Below are 24086 nucleotides of genomic sequence, written 5' to 3'. Positions count from 1 at the left end.
AGAGATGCGAGGCTGTGCGAGCAGAAAGTTTGTGTAGTTTGTGGCGTCGCGAGAACTTTTCCAGGGGCTGAAATTTACGGTGTAAATCGCGCACGAATCCTTGTCAGGCTCCCAGAACAATTTCTAATACGGTGGCGAAGCTGTGCTGTGGTTTGCACGTGAAATCATCGCGAAAGTTAACCGCGCTTCAGAGGACATTGAATGAATAGGATTCGAGCACACGAGTAGAGAAACGACAACAATGTTGACTCCAGCGTTCGAGCTAAGGCAAGATGACGACTTCCTAATAGTAGAGATCAAGGCACCATACTCTAAGGTAAACGACATGAGACTCTTGCCGCGGTTCTTTCTTTGCTCGAACCATTTTAATTCTGTTGTCTTCCTTCCCTTGTGCCACTCGGGAAGATATCGGAGGCAGAGATCTACTTCCACGAAGAAGAGTTCACCTTTTACTCCAAGCCATACTACCTGAGGTGACGTTTTCCAAGCGAGTCTTTTCTCCTAGTAGACGTTATTTGCAGGATACGTTCGGGAGCCCGAGAGCGCAGAAGTGTGAACAAGACGTGCTAAATTATTTGTTTATCCGACGATGTCGTCATAATATATAATGTGTGTGTGTGTGCGTATATATATATATATATATATATATATATATATATATATATATATATATATATATATATATATATATATATATATATATATATAATATATTGCCAGGGCTGCGCGGAACACGCAGTGCAGTCGCAGCGAAAGCTGGAAGAGCGGCCTTTCTAGAGCCCTTTGTAAACTCCCTTGGGGCGACTAATGCAGGTCCAGTTGCAAGGTACCCACTACGCCATAAATCATAATAATTTTGCGATGTAGGGTAGTACCCATTATGCCATTATTCATCATTCTGCGGGGAAGCGAGGCACCCACATCCGCCTGTAAGGCATTACGTGCCCTTTGTGGATGCTGTGGCTGATGGTAATAATAATTTTTGGGGTCTTACGTCCCAAAACCACCATATAATTATGAGAGTAGTGGAGCGCTCCGCAAATTTCGACCACCTAGGGTTCTTTAAACCTAAATCGTCCTGAGCCACAACGATGAGTCGTGGCTGAGTAAATGGTGCACTTGTTATGCAATCCGCACCGTGTGACGCCTGGTGTTGTTTTACTCTTCCATCACGCTGTATTACATCTGTTACCGTTATTCCTTGCCCGACATGATGCCTGTGTAGGGGCGTTTCACGAAGGAGTTCCAAGCACTGCTGTGGCTCTGTGGTTTGACTACCATGCCTGGGTTTAAACCCCACTAAAACTCGGTGTTTTTAACGCGATAGCGTTAAGGAGCTCGTTTTGCAGAAATTCTGGTGTCGGCGTCGTTGGTTGTGAGCGAAAAATCATCATCTTGTTCGTGACCGGAAAATAATAAAAAAGATGCAGATAAAATAATGAATAAAAATCTTTGGGTTCGAGTGAGAATCGAACCTAGGTCGTCTGCGTGGGAAGCAGGTGTTCTACCACAGAGCCACGCTATTTATTTAGACTCCTTGGGAAAAAGAGCACTATATGAATGTCATGTAGTGGAAGGAGTCTCCTTAACGCAAATAATATTGCGTGGCAGAAGCTTAGAATTGCACCAGGCATCAAAACATGTGAATTGTGCAATTAGTGGGTGTTTTAATGGCCGACTCATCACCAAGCGGTCAGGCATATTTAATCGCAGACATGACTGAATAACGCAAAAAAAGCACAGACAAGGTAGAGAGGACAGACGGGACGGAGCTCAACCTTGTTTGTGGTTTTTTTGCGCTATTCAGTCATTTCTGCAGTTAATACGCACCAACTAGCCCAACTCACGTCTCTAATTATGCATATTTAAGCATCATCATCAGCAGCAAGAGCATCAACAAAGTGAGCAGCTGCGTAGGTTTGCGTGTTTCCTTACGGATGCATAGTGGGCTCTTCGCTGATTCCCAAAAGCAATAATTATGGCGTAGTGGGCACTTGACAACTATACGTGCAGTAGGCATTCTAGGATACCTTGAAACGGTCAATGTTACGCGCACAGTCGTTCGTTGTCTTATGGCACAGTTGAGGCATGCACCGAGAACCGAAGCTAGGCTAGCAATTGAGAAGGCGATGCGCATGGGGCCCGATTGCACTATTTCTTGAAGGTGAAGCTCAAGTGTCCTCCAAGTTTTTTTTTTCTCATTGTGCGCGATAGCTGTTACGGTGACCAGCTGTGGTGGCGGCAGACAACTGTGCCACGAAAATTGGATGTTGTGATTTCATAACAGCTTTCACTGTAAAATACCTGCCCATATTCCCACAGAAAATATTTAGGCAGCAGATTGTCAGTGTATTGCACAACAACGCCCCCTCCTTTTCCAAGTATTAACAGGGTTACTGCTTGCACACATGCTTTGAGTCTAAACATTCCACGAGGCACACATGTAGTGTGGCTCAAATGCAAGCAAAATTGGGCCTGTGTAAAAATGCTTAGGCTGTGTCTGTGCAGTGCTTTAGTGTTAGAAATATAAATCAAGGAAACGTTTCACTTCATTCGCATGCTCATTCTGTGTTGGCTTAGCTGCTGACCTGAAAGATGTGGGCTCGATCATGGCCATGGCACTTGCATTTTGACGGAGGTGAAATGCTAGAGGCCAATGCAGTGTAAATTATCAGTTGCTCTCCACTATGGGGTCTCTCGTAGCCCAACGTTGAGATGCTAAACTCCATAAACCAACCAACTAACCAAAATGTGGTTGAAATGTGTAAAGATCATCTGCCGCTTCAAGCACACTTTCCTTTTTTTTTTGAAGCTTTTAGGGGCACTGATGAATGCAAAACCTCCACCAAGTTAAGAAGCCAGAGTTGGATGGCACAATTTTTGTCTCATACTAACAGCCTCTGAACATGACTAGTTTACCCTTACTGACAAAGCAGTTGTGACCTCATGCTGAGAGTGTCCATCGCACACAATCGCAATGAGAAATGTTCTACTCGGATATGCCACACTTGCAGGCAGAGGGTGTCTTCATAAAGTACTGTCACGTGGTCGTGACACACAGAACTCAAGCCAAAAGGATTGAACTGTTTATTGGGCTAACCTGTGCCCAGCAAAAGAAATAACACTCAAAGTGCAATGGTAGCGACGATCACAATTGTCTGTTGCTAAGAGGCTGATCGTCACCAAAAATGTCATCTTTTATACGTGAGTGATCGAAAATTCCAGCGTTATCGTTGGTGCTCACGTTGGCTCCAGAATAAACTCGACTTCTCGCCTCTTGCATACATTCTTACTCGGACAGTCTAAAACTGTCTCGAAGTTTCCCAAACATTGCTGAGTGGCCTGCACCTAGTGCTGGTAGCAGTTTTCCTTGTAGGTGAGACAATTGCGCATGCCAATTGCGCAAGAAGCAATTGCACATGGCACTATCCACTTGACACTCACGGTACCTTCATGCATACAGCTCTGTTGCTAATTTTCCATTGCTGCGTGTATTTATTGATGAACCAAAACATAACTTTCTTTTTCCTGCCCTGACAGACTGCATTTGCCTGGAAAAGTGGTGGAAAATGGACATGAAACTGCTAAGTACATCTCTGACAATGGTGAGAACCCTGGCTAGACACTCTCTCAGCTGGAAGGCTAGCTACATACCCTCTTGTCTACTCTGGCCAAGCTTGGCCGTTCTGTGACATCTTGGTACAAGAATGGAAACCGACTATAGGTGTCACGTAGTCTTCGATGGGTTCACTGTATCTGGAGAGGGGTAGTCCTTTTACACATACGCCTAGGAACATGATTGGGGAGCTTGTTTTTTTGTTAGACACGTGTAATTTGAAGGCTTTGGTCCCTCATGATGGCAAGTTGTTTTTTTGGTCCACCTTACTTTGTTTCCATTTATGTCACCATAGGCGTGTGCAGGGTTCCCCGTTAGGGGAGGCTAAGTTTCACTGGAGTGCCCTCCCCCCCGCCTGTCAAGTCCGAAAGAAAACGCAATGAATGCAATACTGAAAATGAAGCGAGGACGTGCTTCTCACAATGGCATGCCATTGGTCCCCGGCTTTCTGGGGGTTTAGGTGGGAAGTGACCAGATCTTTGAATGCAACGTCTGGGGTCTTTGGTGGTCATTATGGTCAAAAACGTGTGGTCATAACCATGCACATTAATAGATGGCGTCAAAGGTCCGACTGAGTAAAGGCACAATTGAAGCCCCCTTTATGGGTGCACAGTTGCCATTTATTGGTTCTTCAGGCACGCATTTCAAAGTCGGAGCTGTGGGCCGTCTATCAAAAGCGGTAATGTGGTGAACCAGAGTGGTGGATGGCACTGCCAGCCACCCTGCTATAGTTTTACAAAATGCTTCCCTTTGGTGGTCCCTTATTATAAAAGATATTAAGTACATTCCTTGGGAACTTTAGAGTTAGACTTCCTTGGCCTTAGCTTTTTAGAGAAGTTCAATCTGTCCACTGTGGACGCTCATATTTTCCAGGTCTTTACGTGGTTCACATGCCAAAGCAGAGTCCGGGCCAAGTTTTTGCTGGCTTGGACCTTTTGACCAAGCTCCTAGCTCCAAATCCGAGGGCAGTCCGTGCACGACCCGTGATTGAAGTTCTTGGTACGTGGTTGCGCTGTCTGTTTTTGCATGTCACATTATTTATGTTAAATCATACAGTGTTAACAAATGCACTGAGACTGCTTGTTTTCGTACACATAATTTCGTACTGTATGTATTTTTACTTATGTACATATACCAATTCAGAATGTGTTCCAATGTATATCTGTACACTTGTCTAGGCTAAGCTGTCCTGCGGTTGGTGCGAAGAGTCTGCTCTCTTTCAGTATTCTGTGATGAGCGAAATAAAAGGCTTTCTGCTCCAAGTGTAGTAAGTGCCAACCGAGTATGACGCGGCCTGCCAGCAGAGATGAGTCGGGGCATTGTTTCTCCACAGAATGGCCCTCAATCGGGCGCATCAATAATTCGCCGACAGAGCAATGCAGGAAAGTGAGCAACTCTTTGTCCATTTGCAGAAAACCAGTGTGCCAGTGATGAGCCACCCGAAGTGGACTGGCACGTGGAGCAGGCGCCTTGGACGCCCGAGGACGAGGTTTCCCTGCTCGGCGGACGCAAGTATGGCTTCGACAGGCAGAGGACGGGCGTCATCGCACGCATCAAGGTGCTTCTCTTTTGGTTGCTCTGTCCCACCATCACGATTCAGTATCTGATGGCAGGCTGAACAAGACATCAGTTTACAAATAGAGGGGCAAAGAAGAAGCATGTGTCTTCGCATATAGTATGTCAGCAAAATGCTTAATCAAACGGGTCCTGAACTGCCCTCAGGTTTGGTGAAAAACGCATTCTATGCACAGCAAACGCTGCTATGAACAAGGCGTGCGTGGCACGTAGCGTTCGCAAGCAGAGCGCGAAGTTGCCACTTTCATGTAGAGGCCTGCCCTCACTCTCATCATTTAGCAGATGGCTGCTATTAGTTGATAGCTGTCTAGAGCAGCCTTTGGATCAGATGCGCTTCTTGCCACAGGGTGCGTGCACCATAGTAGCAACACTAGTGTGCACCGGAATCACACTGGTAGTGAGCGAATGTGTTTCATGATGCACACTGATGTAGCTTCTTGCCCTGCCTCCCTGTGTAACTTCCAGCGTGATGAAAGAAGAGAGCAAACGCTTAAAGCATGCAACAAATTCCTGCAACTCTGCTCATTGTTGACAGGTTTGAAAAATGTCTGTGGCAGTGATTCACGAGGCAATAAACTCCAATATTGAGGTTATTCGATGATTGCTTGGAAAAGTGTTTCAGGACCCCTTTAAGGAGTCGTGTTTCCATCTTGCTCAATTCCCATTGGTGGGGATGGGGACATGCACAAGCTGTCTGAGGTTGTACATGCAGTGGTGGTCCAACTGCGCCATTTTGCTACAATACCACGTCCCTGTGAACATTTGAGCGCAGCTTGTGCCAAAGTTAACTAGTCCACCTGTTTACACTGCATCAGACCATTCTTGGCCCAAAAATATTCTTTGCCTGGCAACAAACACAGCTAGAGCTTTTCCACGATGCCGCCGATGCCCTTTACTCGCTCCATTCGAGCGATGCGCGTTTTGTCATTATATTCAGCCCACGGTGTTAGAATAGTTTAGGTGGAGCGACGGCGCGTTGGAATGAGGAGAAATCTGGGACCTCTTTCCCTTTCTTGCCGAAAGGTGGCGCGCGTGGGACGGTGGCCGCCTGGCTATACCCAGCGCAAACCTGACGCTTCTGACATTCGGTGTTTTAGCGTGTTTAGCGATATCGCAAGGCCCTGTGAGGATTGTGTGGTATTGTAATATCCTACACATAAGTTAAATATAAATACTAATGCATGATGGTTCGGCATGTGGCGTGAACCTCATAAACACCACCTTCGGCTCCCGCCACACCGTGGCCTAGGCTATCGTGCCCGCATTTTGTCTGCACAAGTAAATCTGCAGTTGCGTGACGAGTGTTGAATTCACCCTTCATTTGCCCTCGAAAGATTAATTGATGTGTTTGCGGTCAGCATCATATAAAGAGCAGGTATCATGCGTAAGGGGCATTTCGCATATAAGATCAAGTGACCCTACAGAATCTTTTACTACGAACCGCTTATTTGCAAATTCCGTAAACATTTGCGAGAACACGAATGCTTCAATGTAATGGAATAGAATAACTCTAGGTCTTTCGGGGCGTGCACTAGCACGTGACGCGCCGCTCCCACGTCGGAAAATACAGGAAATCGCGCATCAAAATGTTTTTCACGAATAAAATCTGTTGTTTGCAACTCGCGATCCTTCCGTGGAATAGCATGTCACCACACTTTCAAGCGGTCACTATCCTTCGGAGCAACGAAAAGGGAAACTTTCTCCGTGCACGATTTGTAGCCCGAGTTGCATTGCGGCACAAAGCACTTCTTGCCCATCTGGACAATATAAGTTGTGTAAATAAGGACACGATGAACAAGGATAAGCTATTTCAAATATATGCTAGCATTTGGGTGGCAGGCGTTTCGACTGGCGAACGTATGTGCACGAACGGGGCCTCGTCTGGTTTGGCGTGTAAGTTTTAACGGGTCAGACAGTGACGTCACGGAATATGGTGTCACTCTCAATTCCTGTCGTTCCCGAAATAAGAAACTGGAAAGCAAATGGTTAGGACGCTGAAAAGGAAACGGGCACGACCATTACACGTTTGTGCACCCAGAGCAGGGCACAAAGTTCTACTTCTGCTACTGCAACAAACAGCATGTCTGTGACGAATAACGAGAGGCACAATCAGAATGGCACATGGTGAGTCATGATGGATTGGTCGTTAAACGGACGTTAACCTTCATTACCACGCGCCAGCCAGCGCGTGTAAACGTTGCAAAGGTGGCTGCTTGAATCAATCCGATATGGTTTATGCACAACGACAACCCATGAGAGGAATTTCTAACCTACCATTGTCAAATATGTTGCTTTCTTCTGACGACCATCATTTAGTGAAACATCACCCCCCCCTTGCCCCCGCCACCGCTTTCTTTTTCAGGGAGTACCATTTTCTTGTTCACTAACCCAGTTCTGGTCCGCCACGGTGGATCAGTGGCTAAGGTGCTCGGCTGCTGACCCGAATGTCGCGGGTTCGATCCCGGCCGCGGCGGTGGCCCTTCAGTGGAGGCGAAATGGCAGAAGCCTGTGCACTGCGCGATGTCAGTGCACGTTAAAGGACACCAGATGGACGAAATTTCCGGAGCCCTTCACTGCGGCGTCTCTGATAATATCGTTGTTTTGGGATGTAAAACCCCAGATATTATTAACCCAATTCGTCACGGCGGCCTCACCCAATTCGCCACGGTGGCCTTATTTGTGCACGAGCTAAATTACCTTTGAAATTCGTGTTCACCTGCAAACTCATTATCGCTGTTTGCAGAAGCTATATTTCCTATGTGTTTCCATCTGCTGGCTACTGCCACTGAATTTTCTTGATGTTGTGCGTTTACTTTCAAATGAGAGTGATATGTGCGGTTACCCTGATAAAAAACGAACGGCCAACAGTTGAAGAGTTGTCGCGAATGCAGCTTTGTAACCGACGCGGCCCCTGTTGAAGCGGCTGACCTGAAGCCTCGATACACCCAGCGCAGCCTGTCGGAAAAAATGTGAAGCGCGTCTCCGTGTTTGGCGGGGAGGCTGCGTGGCGGAGGCGGAGCGTCGGTACACCTAACCTACTCTAACACCGTGATTCAGCCTATCCAAGTCTTTGCACTGCCACGTCTGCCTCCGTTGTTGAAAGTTTAGCATGCTATCGAGTGTCTCTCTTTTGTTGGGGAACTGGTGATTGCGAGTCATTCCGCGTACCGTAATGTAGCCACCGCGGCCAAGCGGCAAAAGCTGTCGGCCCTGTGCGCCGTAACGGCGTCTTCACGTAATTGAAGAGTCGGCCATGCAAAAATTTGTTTGACATTTTGCTGAAAAATTAATGCCTCTCAGTTGCACTGTGCAATGTTCATCAGTATGCCTGTTGTAACGCTAAGCCTACGTGCCCACACAGAGTGCGTGCAACTGCTGCTCTACGTGGGCACGTGCTGCAACTGCTGCTTGCGTGTCTTGATTCCGAAACTGACATAACGCCGTGGCAAGCCAGGGCAGGTAGAAACTGAGCCGCACCGTGAGCCACAAATAAAGCACAAGTGATATCACGCTTTGAAAATGCATTTATAACAATGTTGTCGTCAATTGACAAAAAAGGTCAATGAAGTCGCTCCCAGCTTGCAAGTCTTCCCAGCCGATTCCCTCCTACCTGTGGCACGCTACGCTTGCGAGTGTGCTCAGTGTGGCCACCGTGTTTCGCAAATCACACAGGGACGAGCGTTGAGCGATGCTGCCACGTGGATTTCTTGCTGTTCAAGCGGATGTAGTCGCATCTGTAGTCCTTAGCACTAGCTGAGCCCTGAAATGCCCTTCCCAGACCCAGTCCAAAGAGTTCTGAGGGAGAGAGGGGTCGGCCGTTCCCCCCGACCTCCCCCCGAAAAAGGAAAAGGGATAACCGGTTGCACTCCTTCCACCTAACCTTGTCCTCTGTCCCGTTTGCGGGATGCCCCGTTTAATCCGCAACCATATCAGTCACGCGGGCACTCATACCCACCAACCGAACTTTGACAGCATATTAAGGGGAAAAATTCGTGCTTGTCGTCTTCCAGGCTGCCTTGAAAAAGACAAGTGTGCTTGTCCAAACGTCACCCCATGTTCACAAATTTTTCCTCGCTTCAAGCTGTCGTCTTCCCCTTTTCAACACATTAGGGTGCGATTCTAGAGCCACAGTGACTCTATGCAGAAAAAAAACAAACATATCCCCCATCCCTCCTCTTTATGCTTAAATTGACCAGTGACCCCGCACCCTTCGTACCAGTTTTATTTTTGAGAAGACTTTTCTTAATACTATTTAGAAAAGAGGAAGTAAGTGCTCCACCCAAGGTGCTGGGAAGTGAAAGGGGAATGTCTTTCTTTAAAATTAGTAGACTGCTGGTTTTCTGTTTAGGATTTTTTCTTTTGAATGACCTCATGACACCAGTCATTGGCACAAACCGTACGTGCATTGCTCACATTGTCACTAATGCTTCACTTCAACGCATGTGTTGTACAGTGCAGTGAAGCCAGCAGGTGACACTCATTCGTGCTTGGCTGCTCTCTGGCTGTCGGCCTTGTCTCCTTGTTTGTAATGCAGCAGCTTTTCCTGTATGTACACACTAATAAGAATATTCACCAAAAATTTAGACATAATTGTCTCCAAGTGATCCCAAATTCCATTTTGTTTGCTCCAAAACACATTTTTTTTTCAACTACAAACCTGCTCCAAAACACAGTTTCTTGTGCTCCAAATCTGCTCCAGAACACTTTTTCCTGCTACAAAAATCGCTCCAAATCCTAACCCCCCCGGGGCCACCACTGTACAGCCGGCCAAATCTTTAACTATTGTGCACAAGCGCTGACTTTTTTGTGCGTCAGTGCCGTACGACGGAGCCAAGTTGCAAACAGGGCAAGAGTAAGCACCCCTCTTACAAGGAAAAAAAAAAAAGCGTTTGCATCGCCAGATAACAAATGAATGATCCACATTTGTCAGCTTATCTCATGCGCGGGGGCGTGTGACGTCTGCGGATTTCATTTTCTCGGTCGCTTGCTGATCTTAATATAAGATACAGTACGAGCAAGACGCGCTGCCTGTTCGTCTGAAGTGAGTTAATGCAGCGTAACGTTCTCACGAAGGAACAACCAGGCAGACGATGGGCCCAGCTGAGCGAGCTTCGTGGGCATGCGCTTAATCTCACCCTGTTTGCAACTTGGCTCCGTCGTACGGCGCTGACGCACAAAAAAGTCGGCGCTCGCGCACGATAGTTAAAGATTTGGGCGGCTGTACCTGCCAGCTCTACAGCAGGGCTGTGTTGTTTGTTTGTTTGTTTGTTTGTTTATTTATTAATTTATTTATTTATTTATTAGAAATAGCTACATCACCCGAAGGCATTGTTGTAGGGGGGTCCAAAGTGAGAAAACAAAGAAAAAACACCAACCATCGGCAATCAGCCACACTGGGGAAACATTGTCATAATAGAGAAAAATCACAACAAAATGCAGCAAAAAATCGACAAGCATCTTAACAAACATACCCAATTCAACTGGCAAAGCAAGGCATCAATATTATCTCTGTAGGAAGCTCATTCCAAGCACCAATAGTACGAGGAAAAAATGAGAATTTGAATAAATCAAGCCGGCATTAGTACTCCCTAATTCCGCCTTGCTGACCCACGAAATGGTTGCTTGATATACCTGTCTGTGCCTCAATGCACACACCATTTTGCATGCATACATCCCTTGAGATGGCCATGATTTCCTATGCTAATAATGTTAGCAGTTGGCTGGCTGAAAGCTCTGCCTCCTCATTGGCAACAAAGTGTCGAGACTGCTGTTTTGCAAACACTTCTATTGTGTCCGTCCTTCACTGTTGATTATTAAGGTGTGCCACACCTTCTGACAGCATTCTCTGGTTTATATTTGTGAAGACTTTCCGCAAAAGCTCTTCTGAAAAAGGGACGTTGTTGCATGAGTTTCGGCATTGCCTCTCTTGTATGAGTAATGCTCCTGGTGGAGGATGCATTATCGACACGTGCTGTTGTGCAGGAGGAGATGCCCGACCTGGTGGACATAGCTGATCCTGAGCACCAGAGCGTGAAGGAAGCCCGGCAGGAGCGGTTCCAGGCGGAGGAGGGGCACTTTAGTGCCGAACACTACCTGTAATTGCATTGCTCTAACTCCTGGTGTGTTATTCAGGGCCAGGCATTGAAACAAGACAAAAAGAGTCCCTTCTCCAGGTGCTTCTGTAACATGAGCTGCCACTATGGTGGCTAGTACAGAGTATCTGGCTCAGACCTGCTGGACACAGGCTTGTACCACCACTGCACTTTCTCTAGAAAAAGTGTGCTCTCGTGAAATGTGCTGAGACTAATCAGTGGCCATACCAGTTGCAAAATTCCCCTTAGGCCCCATGTGTCAGTGCTCGGCAAGCATTTCTAACGACTGATGCGTCACTTGGGGACGAAATGAAGCACCGAGTGGAACAGCAATATCTACGCTGTAAGCAAAGTGCCGCATCTATGTGTTGGCCACTTTGAGCACCTCTTGTCAGGCTGCAAACACGTTCTCACTGTTGTTCTGTCAGTCCCACTGGAAGGTAACATGCCTGCTTTTCAAAATTCGTACAGAAATGTCGACTGCAGCACTTCAGCATAGCCCTGTGCCGATCTGTCTACAGCACCTATTTTCTGGGCGCAGAGCCGACCGCTATGAACCTGCTGGTGTGGAGCAGGTGTTGGCCTATGAGCCTCCCTGGCAGAACCTGTGCTCTGATGCTGGCACCGACAACCTCTGTGAGTTCCCTCTTTTCTCTCCTGGAAAAATTGCACAGTTGGGGCACAACATTTTCATGTGCAAAACAGTTTATCCTCTAACCACAATGTGAAGAATTATTGTAATCGAGGTGTGGTAGGAATGCTGCAAGGGGCCGGCTAGAGACAACCACTACGAAAGCACAATTCTAAGAAAAAAGTGTCTTGGTGAAAAGTTCATTAGCTCATTTGAGCTAACCAGAAAGCTACTAAGTAATTAGCAACATAAGGGTGAACTAATCTTGAGGCACATGGTTAGCTGAATTGGTAGACTGCCCCAGAGAGGCACTGGTGCTGGTTTCAGTCACCACACCAGAATGGATTTTTCGTTAATGCTTTCTTTCTGATAAATCCACATGGATTTCCTTTGTGCTACAGATGGGTGGTTGTCAATTTTCCCTTTCATAATTGAGGTACGCGAGCTGATTTTTTTTTTTGTTTTTGTTCGTGTCCTACTGGTGTGGCTCGCAAGTTTTTCGCAGATATGTGAGCCCCGGTTGGGGTGGCACAAGCTCCACTTTTCACCCGTACTCATTGATCCGAGGGGCTGACGAGTGAAAAGCTGTTGTTTTGCTCTGCCCTACAACAAGAACTGGTTTCTGTGTCAAAAGTAAAATTTGTTTGTTGATGGCCACTTGTGTAGCCGTGCCATTGTTTGCGATGCAAGAGGGGCTTCTGTATGTAGTAAGTTGATTGCTTTGAGAGATCTTGTCATTGCAGAGAGGAGGAAGCTCCCCGTTCATCTGAACAAGGTAGGCGACATAAAGGTCCATTTGAGCGGCATCCTGCAATTTGTCGGTCTGGACCGTAATTGTTCTCGTGGCGCTAGCCCCGACGGTTCTTGTGCAGTCACTCTACAGATGCCATCGAAGCGAGGAGACTTGGAAGGGGGATTTGGGCACCACAAAGAATGTCGCGTAGTAAAGGCCCGAGACCAAGCACTCCGTCTTTTTATCCTACAGCTCGTTCCTTTCGCCGCCCGTCTGTAAGCATCATCGACACACTGCACCTGTCATGGAATGTTAGACTAGCACAAATCTGACACGTAAATGTACAGTTTATGTAGAACTTTTTCAGTGTTTATGAGATTTTTGCAAAAGTTCTCGTCACAAACTCTTGGTATATTTGAAAGCAGTGTATATTACGTCAATTTCGTGCTCCTTAAATGTGCTATTGTATTCTGTTTACCTATCATTAATATGCTTTTTTCATTCTGTAGTTACAGGCTGTTAACTTGAGTTTTTCAATAATTTTTTTGCAGGTTTGAGTGTATTTTGATACAGTTTAATGAACTGAATAAGAAGGTTGCCATCCTGCTATCGTTAGATTTCAACCTCTTCCTTGAAGTGTAACAGAGCTCATCAAATTGAGTGCAGTAGTTGACGAGTGAACGTGGTTCCTCTCTTGGGACGTATCCGTATAAGCTTCCCTTCTCAGTGGCGTGTGTGCCCCAGACGTGTGCTGCAGGACGGTTGGGACGAGAGGCCTAGTGGACGGCATGAAGCCCTCTCCGTGGGGCCAAGGCCTAGCCAGAAAGTTATTCCTGGTGTGCCTGTCTATATAAATGAACAAAATAAACATTTAGGGGGTGGAGCTTGAACCCCCACTGGGTACATCAGTGCAAAGCAGCTTGGATGTAGACTCTGCTGAATGGGTTATTTTGACCACAAGCGTGTTAGCATTTGGTGTGATTCCTTTGGCAACACGCTTGGCCCGTCTGCGACCTGTCGTGAGGAACTTGCGTCATGGACAACGAAACTTGTCCGGGCGTTTTGATAGATTTTTACATGGCAAACCAAGCTGTGTGCCTTGTCTGTTTCTTCTCGGTCAGTGAGTTTGCATTGCATTAGCTAGAATTGGATGCATTCTGAAAGCTTTCACGTGACCATTTAATTTGGTTTTATTATAGGGTATGGTTTGTAAAAGAGCTTCGTGCTCATGGGTCGGCAGAACAACTGGAGCTCACTCAGACTCACTCAATAAATATATTTTGCTCTGAAGGCTCGCTCGGACTCGGACTCACCAAAGTTTTCCTCAACCAGACTCACTCGGACTCAAACTCGCCAACATATTACTCAGCCAGACTCACTCAGACTCACGGCTTGACCTGAGTCTGAGTGAGCCTGAGTGAGTCGACTCATGAGTCCGTGAGCAAAAAATTAACTTTTTCGATCATGGTGTTAATGCTGTTTAATGCGAATATCTCGCATAATTGTGCCCTACAATACAACTTTTGATCTTGTACCTGCAAGTACGAGTTGTCAGTGGTTTCAATTTAGTAAGGACATTTTTATGAAATACGTGACTCACACGAGATACTTTTATCAAGAACTTTCCATGATAGAGTTTGCGGGGAGAGGTCATGGTACCCCCCCCCCCCCGCCTAACTCACCCCTCTGATAAATAAATATTGAGGTGGCGCATGAACGGTAGTGCGTTGAAATATGTGTGAATAGACTTGAGTATAAATGTCAGCTGATATAAGGCTAATAGTAATGCTGAAGATGAGGTCAGCAATAAAAGGTGGAGCTCACTCAGACTCACTCAAAAGATATATTTTGCGCTCAGGGTTCACTCAGACTCAGGCTCACCAATATTTTCCTCAACCGGACTTACTCGGACTCAGACTCGCCATAATACTGGTCACCCAGACTCACTCAGACTCAGATTCACAGTCCGAGCGAGTCTGAGTGAGTCGACTCGTGAGTGAGTTTGCCGACCTATGCTCGTGTGAGCTTCCATTGCCTGGCCTCTACTGCCATTATTTGCGCTTGATGTTCTCTTTATGGGACCTGCAAGTAGTCTCTCTGCTGTTTGATTTTTGCAGTTTGTTTCACAGAAGAAGAAAAAAACAAAATGCGCAACCTTCCCCGCAAGGAATATATCCTTTAATTATTTTTCTCGTCCTGATGCAACAGGCCGGCTGGTTATCCATTCCTTTTTGAAATGATGGTTGTAATGAAAATAAGCGGGCGAACTTAGACTGTGCTAGCTTGACCACAGCTTCCTGTGCTCTACAATCCACGTTGGTGGTGCACAGGCATGGCACAGGCTGGTGATGCGGCTATAGGTACAAGCTTGCCACAAAAGTGCTACGAAGCATGGAGGCCATGGCGCGGCTATATACAGCTCTAATTAGCATTTTTAATACCTGGTCTCTATTTAAAAAATGATGTTTGGGAGCTGTTCACAACACAGTGTGCGTAGCGCAACTGTCAGGTTTGGAACGCACAGTTCTTACAGCACTGAGCTATGGTTGCTGCCACCGTTGTAGCCCACTTTATTTGTGGTAAATATAAGCTTTCCAAGTTCAGAGCAGCAGTGCTTGCTAGCTGCATATGTTTTCGTTGGTGTGTCTGGTACAAATAGGCTACTTCTGAAGACTGTCTCTGGAGGGACATAGTAATGCAAACTGGTGCTTTTTTGAGTTTCTCGTTTCATAACAAGCCTTTGTCAGTACATAAGGAGGATGCCAATACAAACTGCCCTCAAATTTAGTCGTTTGCACTTGCCAGCACATGTGTTCTGCACGACATGATAAGTGGCAGGGAATGCACAACTGTCACTCAGCTACCACAAGTAAATGAAACGATTCATTTTACAATTTATGTAACCCTTAGAATTGTCTAAAATCTCACCGATTGCTCACTTGAAGTATTTCAGAGCAATGGTCAAGCCGATGCTTTATTTGAAAAACACACAAACATATATTCCACACATGCATCAACACATGAACATGTAGGTAAGAAAAGAATTACATTTTGACCATGTGCACCTAAATGTAAATGCTTGAGTGTTTTTGCATTTAAACCCATTGATATCCAGGAATCTAACTCAGTGTGGCAAGAAGGACAGTCTGTGATGCTTGGTGTGAGCCGTGTGGTGCTTGGTGTGACCAGTAGAGCAGGAGCTCCTTTCACCACAGCAATATTTGGAAGCAGTAGACAGTGCCTAGCTTAGCATAATGACTAATTAAATGAAGGCATGGCTTCAGTTCTTAATGAACTCACACATGGTGATTGTATAAAGCGAGGTTCCAGAAGGGAGCTAGAAAATCTGTGGTACTTCTCATGGGTATGTGGAACACACAGTGACTGCTGACAGTTATTGTACTCAAGTTCCTTGTGAAAGCATTTGATGTGAAGCATGGTCATTCACCTGTAAACACTTCGGAAGCCCAGCTTGGCAAACCAAGCAGTGTGTGTCAATTGTGTCCATTTCCTTGACCTTGTGCCATGCACATCTGCTGGACAGGCAGTTGGTGGTGTCCCTTGAGCTTGGCCTGGTGGACATCTTGTTCGCCTACGCCTACAACAAGCGGGTCACTGAGGGTGAAGACACGGTCAGTACTGTTTGCATTTGTCATAGAAGAAGGCAATTCACCTCAAGATTTGCCAATGATGCAGGTTCCTCCTTCGTTTAAAAAAACATTTGAGAGTAAGTGGGGTGACATTTGTAAATACACTTGATTTGGTGAGCTTGAATTGCATGCCTCGCCACTTGACTTGTTCTTTAGTCGTCCACAAGGAAAGCAGGCTCTCGTCTCGTCTCTTCTTATGCAGGTGGAGTCCGGTTGGAACATAAGCAAGCTCAGTGCAACACTCTCGTGGTTCGAGGTAAACCGATTTGTTGCTGCTGTCTTGCTTTGCACGCGTCCAGTGTGGTTGTCACTTTGCTTGAATGTTGTAATAACCACTGGGCTAGCCTGAAAAGCAGTGTCTTTGCTGACCACAAGTACGGGCAAATGCAACACGTGCCCGCATGTGTGCACACGGTGTATGCTACAAACGGCGTCGGAAGGCTTCCAGAGATGACTTCCAGAAATGTTTGGACATTGCTGCCATGGTGGAGCAGTGCAGCAACCCTGTAATGTCTAGTGTAGGCAGTGCAACCTCATAGATAAACAACAGGTATCGTTGATGTAGGGAACATTTGTGGGCTCTATTTTGCTGTATTGTGTGTAACCTAACCTTGATTTAATAAATGAAATAATAACAAGAGGATGCATTTCCTTGTGGCATCATTGAAATTCTCTCACGAGACAACTGTTTTAATATTTAAAAAAGTAAACACAGGCGAATCGATGCTACCTCCTCGTGCATTGCCCGTAGAATGTCCCTTCACGCTAACCAGGATGACTTTGACGCACTGGACAACTGCAGTTGACCTGCCACCCCTTCACTCCAGCACTGGGAAATCGAGCGTTCGTAGTCGTTGAGTGAGATGTGCTTGCATTTGTTTATGCAACCAGGTGCCATGGTAGTTAATGTTTTCTCTGCCTACCTGCATTATTCTCGGCTCACCAGTGCCTCTGTCGTGACGCTTTGTATTTCTCCCTTTCCGCTCTGCCTCCAGGTGGCACTGCTTTGACAGCTGCGGTGTTTGCGCTTGTGCATAAAAGAGAGCACATAGCGAGCAAACTTTTGAGTCCAAAGGCACATTCACACCTGCGACTAGCACCAGATGCACGACCATTTGCAACCGGCCACCCACCAAAAAGCGACTCGTGGTGACCGACGTTCACACCAGTGAGTGCAACCTATACCGATCACCACACTGAATTCGTGTCTGGTCACACTGCCTCGTAATATGAGCTGATGTCCTGTTCGTGTGCATCTGATTTGCTCAAAGGTTTGTGACTGCAGTCGCACAATCAAAAAATCAAACGGCGAGCAACTGAGCAAAAGCAATTGCATTTTGACCGAAGCAGCCATTTGCAACCATTAGCAGCCGCTTGCTTTGTGACCAAGTGTGTCACGTTACCGGTGCTAGTCGCAAGTGCAAATGAGTCTTAAAGGGGCCCTGCAATGCTTTTTGAACGTGGTCAGAAAATGCTGCCATTTGGTAGTCGAGGCTCCTCTGAACATAAGAGCCAAACATTATAGTGCAGCATGTGGCATGGAGTTTGCAAAGAAGTCAAAGTCGGCTGGAAATCATTCACTCTTCCCTCAGCAAAGGATGCTGTAAGCTCAATTTTAACTGCGTCATAAGCCAATGGACATGGCCGTCGGCTGATTTGAGCACCGTGAGCCGATAGTTACTACGACCACCGCGGGGTGTCGCCACGTACCCACGCTGCACTCTAGTGTGCTAGAATTACACACTATAGGATTACACCAGTGCGCTCGTGATCACGCTGAAAGCGAGCTGTGCGTTGTAGGGGTTTTTATTAAACCGAACACAGAAATCCACGTGTGGGACCTGACATTTCCTTTGGATCGCTCCGTGTGCTAGCGGAGTGACAGTCACTCTTGCTTCCTCAGCTGGCCTAACAGTTAGAGCTGTAAGCCCTGTATCCCGCAGTTCACGTAGTCATGACTGCGGTGGGTTCCAGGCCAATGGGGACAGAGACAAGTCTTTTAAGTGAAGGTGCTTATTCACCTCAGATTACTGCCAATTGCAACCAATACACACAGAACACCTCGGCAGCGGAGAATTGGGGAAAAACAACAATAAACAAATAGCAAGTGCGAGTGATAATGGCTTAACTCACATCGTATTGCTCTTGCACTCCGGTTCGGGCGACGGTTCACACTTGAAAGCCGGGGTGGCTGGCGCTCACGGCTTAGTTGAGATGCGTTCGGTCACAGCTCTCAAGGTGTAAGACCCAAGAAGCATCTAGAAAGTGGTGCCCAATGTTTCCAAATACCCGTATTCTCGATGGGGCCCGCGGCAGAACCACGCGGGAAATAATTGAAGCCCACGAAATCAACAAAAGGAAAGAAAAATGTGTGAGTGTGCCTTCATTGGCTCTGTCAGCTAAAGAAAAGATGTATCTGGAATCGTCGCTTTGACGTTGGCGGGTGCAGATTGTTGTGATGACACATGCAGGCCTTGTGCTGTATCTTTAAATGTTGTTCTCTCGGTATTTTTGATCCACTTTTATTGTATAAAAGGCACGTGTGATCGCAAATAAAACCATTAGTTGTAAGTGGCGCTCCGTGTGTGCGTCCCTCTTCTCTGTCCCTGTCGTGGTGCGCTACGCCATACGAATTATGAATCCCAACCAACTAGCCCGGCAACGTGCCTTAGCACATTTCCAGAGCTGAGAGGAGGCACCTCCCCGTCAAAGGGGCAGGAGGGAACGGCTGCAGAATCAGCGCAGGGCTCAAAGTGCAGAGAGGTGGCAAAGTGTCCTTTCCAACGCTCTCTTTTGCTGCATGCATAAACGTCTCATGCGCTGAAGTGCCACTGCATTGAAGGCACTGGGTTGCACAGGCAAACCCCTCAGTGTTCAAAGAAAAAAAAGTGCTCAGGGTGATGATGCACATACAGACGCAGCTTCCCCCCCGTGCATCTTTCAATGCACTCGCTGGGACGAAAGGAGAGAAGAAGCGCTGAAAGTTTGCAGCATGTCCTGGCAACTGCGCTCGTACTTGACGGATTCTAAAAATTTTTGTGGCAGTCAGTTTGTGAGGTCAGTCCATGATTACTTGGACAAGTGCTTTAGCTGGAAGCATAAATAGCATATTCTCGCGCAGGAGTTCTGGTCCTTGGAGCAAACCGTGCGGAGTTGTTTTCGGCGGTGTCTCGTCTATCCACTCTACCGTCACTGGGCTCTCGCTCAAGCTGTCCTTGGAGATGTCATTAAAATCCTGCAACTGGGTGAGAAGGCACAATTTTTGCTGTAACTGAGTGACTCTGAAGCATGCACAAATTCACTCTCATGGGTGTTTCCTAGGCATTTATGTTGTAAAGGGCACAGATAGCACCTTCATTTTATTAGGTGAGTTCGCAATGCAGGCAAGCTCTTGTAACATTTTCCCAATAGCTGGCTTTTGCATTAGCGTGGCTAGTATATTACTTCGGTGACCAATTATTGTATTCTAAAACCAAACATTCACCTTGAAAGGTCAAGTGGCAGCACTGGAAAAGAAATGTTCTTTCTCAAGTTTTGTACTGCAATAATGAGCAAGGCATAGGGTTGTTTACCTATTGACTTTTTTGCACATTTTATTTATGTAACGTTGGCAGTGGTACAGCATGGGATGTAAATGCGAACTGTTACTTGAGCAGAGGACTCCTCTGACTAGTAGGAAAGTTGTTGCACTAATCAGTGGACACATTGCTGTGCGATCTTGCTTTTTTAAGGTCCCCGGTATGTCCTCAGATGCCTTCTTGAAATCCATGGCATATTTAGCCGCCACGACTCCAGGTACGTCCTGAATGACCTGTACATCACAGACTACGCAGTTTGGATACAGTCTGTTAGGTGAGTTTTTTGTGGATTATTTCTGGCAGTACAGTGATCTGTTCTCCATGTCTATAGGATAAGTAAAAGTAGGCACGCAAACACGGACACCAGAGAAGAGCTCCAGACACCAGAATATCCCGACTGGACGAGGGTAACCAAATTCTAGTCGAGGGTTACCAAGCATGAGGAAAAATTTTCGACGTTTTCACCAACAGATAAACTACTGGTCCTCGAAGGAACTTTCGTAGATGATAGTTGTTGCAAAAGTATTGCCTTAGGCCCAAACACTGCTTTAACCCTTTGAGGGTTGAATTATTTTGCGAAATGCAGTCCAATAATGTGTAATTTTTTTATTGCTGAAATAAATTCTTCAGACGATTCTATTTCAGAAAAAAAATGCCTAAAATTTTTTTGCATTACCGTAAAGTGACACAAAAATAATTTTTGTTGTTACCTACACATGGTTTATTCGTAGTAACGTCAAGCAAAATCGTAAAAGAACACTTATACGCTTTTTTATAAATACAAATTATCCACTGTGTTAGACATAGCTCACAGACATGCAAAAATAAGTGCACCAGAGTGCTTTTCCGGTAAAAAATATTCGTGCTCCCCAAAATAGGAAACACAACCGTGGCGGCTTCTTTTGTGTAATTTAGCACTGCACGGAAACAGATGTAATCGCGCCCCGGGGAGCAATAAACGAGAGAGTCACAAGCGGTCGCCCTTTGAGAGATTAGAAAGCAGACAGCCATCAGCTTTGCAGGCGCGAGAAGCGATAACCAACCGAAGGACTAAACCAGCCGCACCGCGTGCGCACGTTCCGATGCGCAAGTGAAAGCCACCGCGCCGCTTTGGAAAGCAAAAAAAGAAAAAGACAACAGAGAGACAACGGCGCATGAAAAAAATTCCATGTATTCCCAAAATGTGGCAGCACGTGCCAAGGAAGAGAAATGATCGAAAAAGGCGTGCGTTTTAAACATACAGGCTATGCCGTACATGTACGGCGAAAACCCTTGAAGGGTTAAGCCGATAGTGTACTTGAACAATTTCCTAGTGACGCGTCCGGGAAGGAGCGCGCGTGCCCGTTTGTGTAGACGCCACCAGGTGCCGCCGCTGCGCCTTTTTCTAGTAGACCGGCCGCTGCCTCCCGGTGCGTTTGACGTTGTCCGAGTTTGTAGGCGCTCCTTATGCAACGGATTCTTTTATTACAGCACAAAAAGACTGTATTTACTGTAGTATAGTGTAAAGAAAGTTTCTGAAAACCACGTCAACACACTAGTATCGACAACGTCGTCTGCTAGCGTAAAGGCTGCAGACCGGCGGATTCATTGCAGTTCGGGACATCGCCTCAGCAGTATGTATTCGCAACTTTTATCATACATTGCACAAACCCAGCATGTATGGACCTGTTTTTCTTCTATGGCGCAATATCTATCACATTTAAGGGGGGACGCGGGTCTTAGAATAGTAAAAAATGGACAGAAAATCAGTTTTGAGAAAAACGCATTTTAGGCATGTTTGCACCCCTAAGCAGCTGCCCTCAAAATATTATCGCCGATTTCGCCCGGGAAATGGGTTAAAACTTATTTTTAAGACACCACGGGAGCCGCAAAATGCATCTCAACAGGCAAAATTTGTTCAAACTTCCCGCGCGCGCCGCGGGCGCAGCAGCTGGCTGATCGCCGCCATCTTTGGCTTGTTTTGAAGCTGTTTTCTTTGTGTACATTTTGCGGCGTTTCAAAATGGCGTCGCTGCAACAGAACGGCCGCTATCCGCGCTTTTCCGAAGGGTGGTTGTAGAACGCTCATTGGCCAGAGCGCGCGCGCGCGAGGCGAGCCCCTTCTCTCGCGCCTCCCATTGGCTGGCGCAACCCGAGGCGGCCATTTTGTTTTTGTATTTTTGTTTTTGCGCTCACGGCTGCCGTGTTGCCGGTGTCGTGTGCTCGTGTGTTGTTACAAGTGTCATCTTCCTCTGCTTACGCTCGCGTTCGTGCGGCCCGCCGACACACAGTTACCTTATTTTGTGCTGGCACATCCGGATATTCTCGTGTAAAGAAGACGCGCGAAGCGTACGAGGGCGCGATGCCGAAACTACTTGTCGCTACCGGAGCGTCGAGTCTACGAGAACTGCCCGGTTCCCCTTGGTCAAGCTGCAGCCATCGGATCATTAGGCAACGCTTCAGTGGCATTCGAAACCGCGTTCGTATGGCATACTATGCGGGACTGCCGAGTGCGCGGGAAATACGGCGACGGGAGGAGTGCTTGGCATCGCAGCGCGCAACGAAGCAGCGGAAGTTCAAGCCGTTGGATGTTGGTGAACGACGGCTAGGAAAATGGCATAGAATTTATCCGCGTGGACTTATCCGTGATAAAAACGTTCTTTGGGCTTGTGCTTCGTTCCGAGTTCGGCTCAAGCAGTGACCTTTTTCAAGGCAGAGGGTATAGGCTGCATTCAAAGCCTGTGCTTCATTATCATAGGTGCGACTCGCGCGAGAAGCGTTTCTCGTAGGACGTAGCTGGTGGTAGTGGTGCTAAGATAATTAATGTCATCTGAAGTGAAATGCATTAAATTAGGGCCACAAATACTGTCGACAAGGGTGCAACGGTAGTCGCTTCAACCACGACCTGACAGAGCAACACCGAAATTGCAGAGACGCCGTGTTACACTTTGGGAAATTGATTTGTGCTCCACAGCCTTGAGAAGGTTAAAAACTGACATTGGAAGTTGCAAAAGGAGCACTTATACAGTAGTGACACCAAGCACAGACTTTCAAAATTACACAAACCAGCAGGGGACCCCGAGTACAGCCCTTGCCTGCTGTTGAGCCAAGTGCTATTGCTGGACAATAATAACTGATTTTTAGTTTAATAAATAACCCACGTGCTTTTTAGACTTAATTTCTCTGTCTATTTTATTTGCCTGTTGCAAAGCCACATTCATAGACAAATTTTGTATTTCTTTAGCTTGCAAGGAATTGGTACAGGCCTATGAATTGCTAAAGGTGGAGTTTATCACTCTGGTACTGGGTGCACTATGTGGCTTTATAAGAAGATTTTGCCAGTACATTGGCAGGTCATGGTCACATATTGGTATGGCTGTTCTCGTGAAGAAGAAACCTATCAAATGATATAACCACTAGTGCTGTGGCTGCACTTCCACAAAAGTTACAGTTGTCTGAAACTTCAAATGCGTTTTTCTCAGTTTGATATTTTTGCTCAACGCACTCAGCCTTACGGGGTTTTTTTCCATGTTGTTGCTGAGTAAAAATCACAAATTGGTATCATTTTACTCGTATTGAAACGATCTGGGGGGTGATGCTATTTGCATTACTCTAGCACCATTTTACAAATTTTAATTAAGGATACTAATGAGAGTGAATCAGAAAAAATAACCACCAGTGAGTGTTCATCTGTTTTCTGACCTTCACAGTGCTCTCAAGGGAATAAAAATAGCATCACCCCCTACAGCATGATCTGGGCATTGGGCCCATGCACTTACATATTGGTTTTAGTAGGTCGAAATTGCCTAAAAGCCCCGTAAGAAGCAGGCACTAATTATTTTTCGAACCTCGAGATCTTTTGAACTAGTGCAGCTATTAAAAAACTAATTACATATTTGAAATCAGCATAAAAAACTGGTCAAGACAGTGAAGTTTAGTTCATATTGACTCAAAAATAAAGAAAAAATTTTAGGACCCACGTCCCCCCTTAAATCGCGTGCTGGTCACAAACTACATAAAAGTGCACAGCAACGTCTGCGCTGCGTTCCTATGCCAGAAGGCGTACAAATAAATAAAGGCCTCGACAGACACACATTGATGTGATAAATTTTTGTACTTTGTTATCGGTTACAGAACCGCATCTAAACAAAATTATTCCGGGTTTCCTTACACCATTTCACGGCGTACAACGAGACTCTCTTTTTCGCATGTACATAGAAGTCTGAGAAAAAA

At 46.3% G+C, this 24086-nt stretch overlaps 1 protein-coding gene across 1 annotated transcript in view; it reads left to right on the top strand.

Moving 5' to 3' along the window:
* The first annotated feature begins 5 nt into the window (after window positions 1-5).
* The window catches only part of LOC119407214 (protein SHQ1 homolog), a 25565-nt gene continuing 1484 nt past the window's right edge, over window positions 6-24086 (top strand). Inside the window, exons 1-12 of the mRNA XM_049419900.1 lie at window positions 6-316; window positions 406-473; window positions 3541-3605; window positions 4490-4615; window positions 5029-5174; window positions 11174-11286; window positions 11825-11919; window positions 14765-14819; window positions 16114-16279; window positions 16500-16553; window positions 19419-19542; window positions 20029-20149. Of these exons, the coding sequence (XP_049275857.1) occupies window positions 242-316; window positions 406-473; window positions 3541-3605; window positions 4490-4615; window positions 5029-5174; window positions 11174-11286; window positions 11825-11919; window positions 14765-14819; window positions 16114-16279; window positions 16500-16553; window positions 19419-19542; window positions 20029-20149 (1208 nt within the window). The 5' untranslated portion in view covers window positions 6-241. The remainder of the gene's footprint in view (window positions 317-405; window positions 474-3540; window positions 3606-4489; window positions 4616-5028; window positions 5175-11173; window positions 11287-11824; window positions 11920-14764; window positions 14820-16113; window positions 16280-16499; window positions 16554-19418; window positions 19543-20028; window positions 20150-24086) is intronic.

This window comes from Rhipicephalus sanguineus, chromosome 10, assembly GCF_013339695.2.
Source record: "Rhipicephalus sanguineus isolate Rsan-2018 chromosome 10, BIME_Rsan_1.4, whole genome shotgun sequence".
In the NCBI taxonomy this organism is placed as follows: domain Eukaryota; kingdom Metazoa; phylum Arthropoda; class Arachnida; order Ixodida; family Ixodidae; genus Rhipicephalus; species Rhipicephalus sanguineus.
The sequence above is the reverse complement of the archived record's forward strand: the minus strand, read 5'-3'. Positions and strand labels throughout refer to the sequence as shown.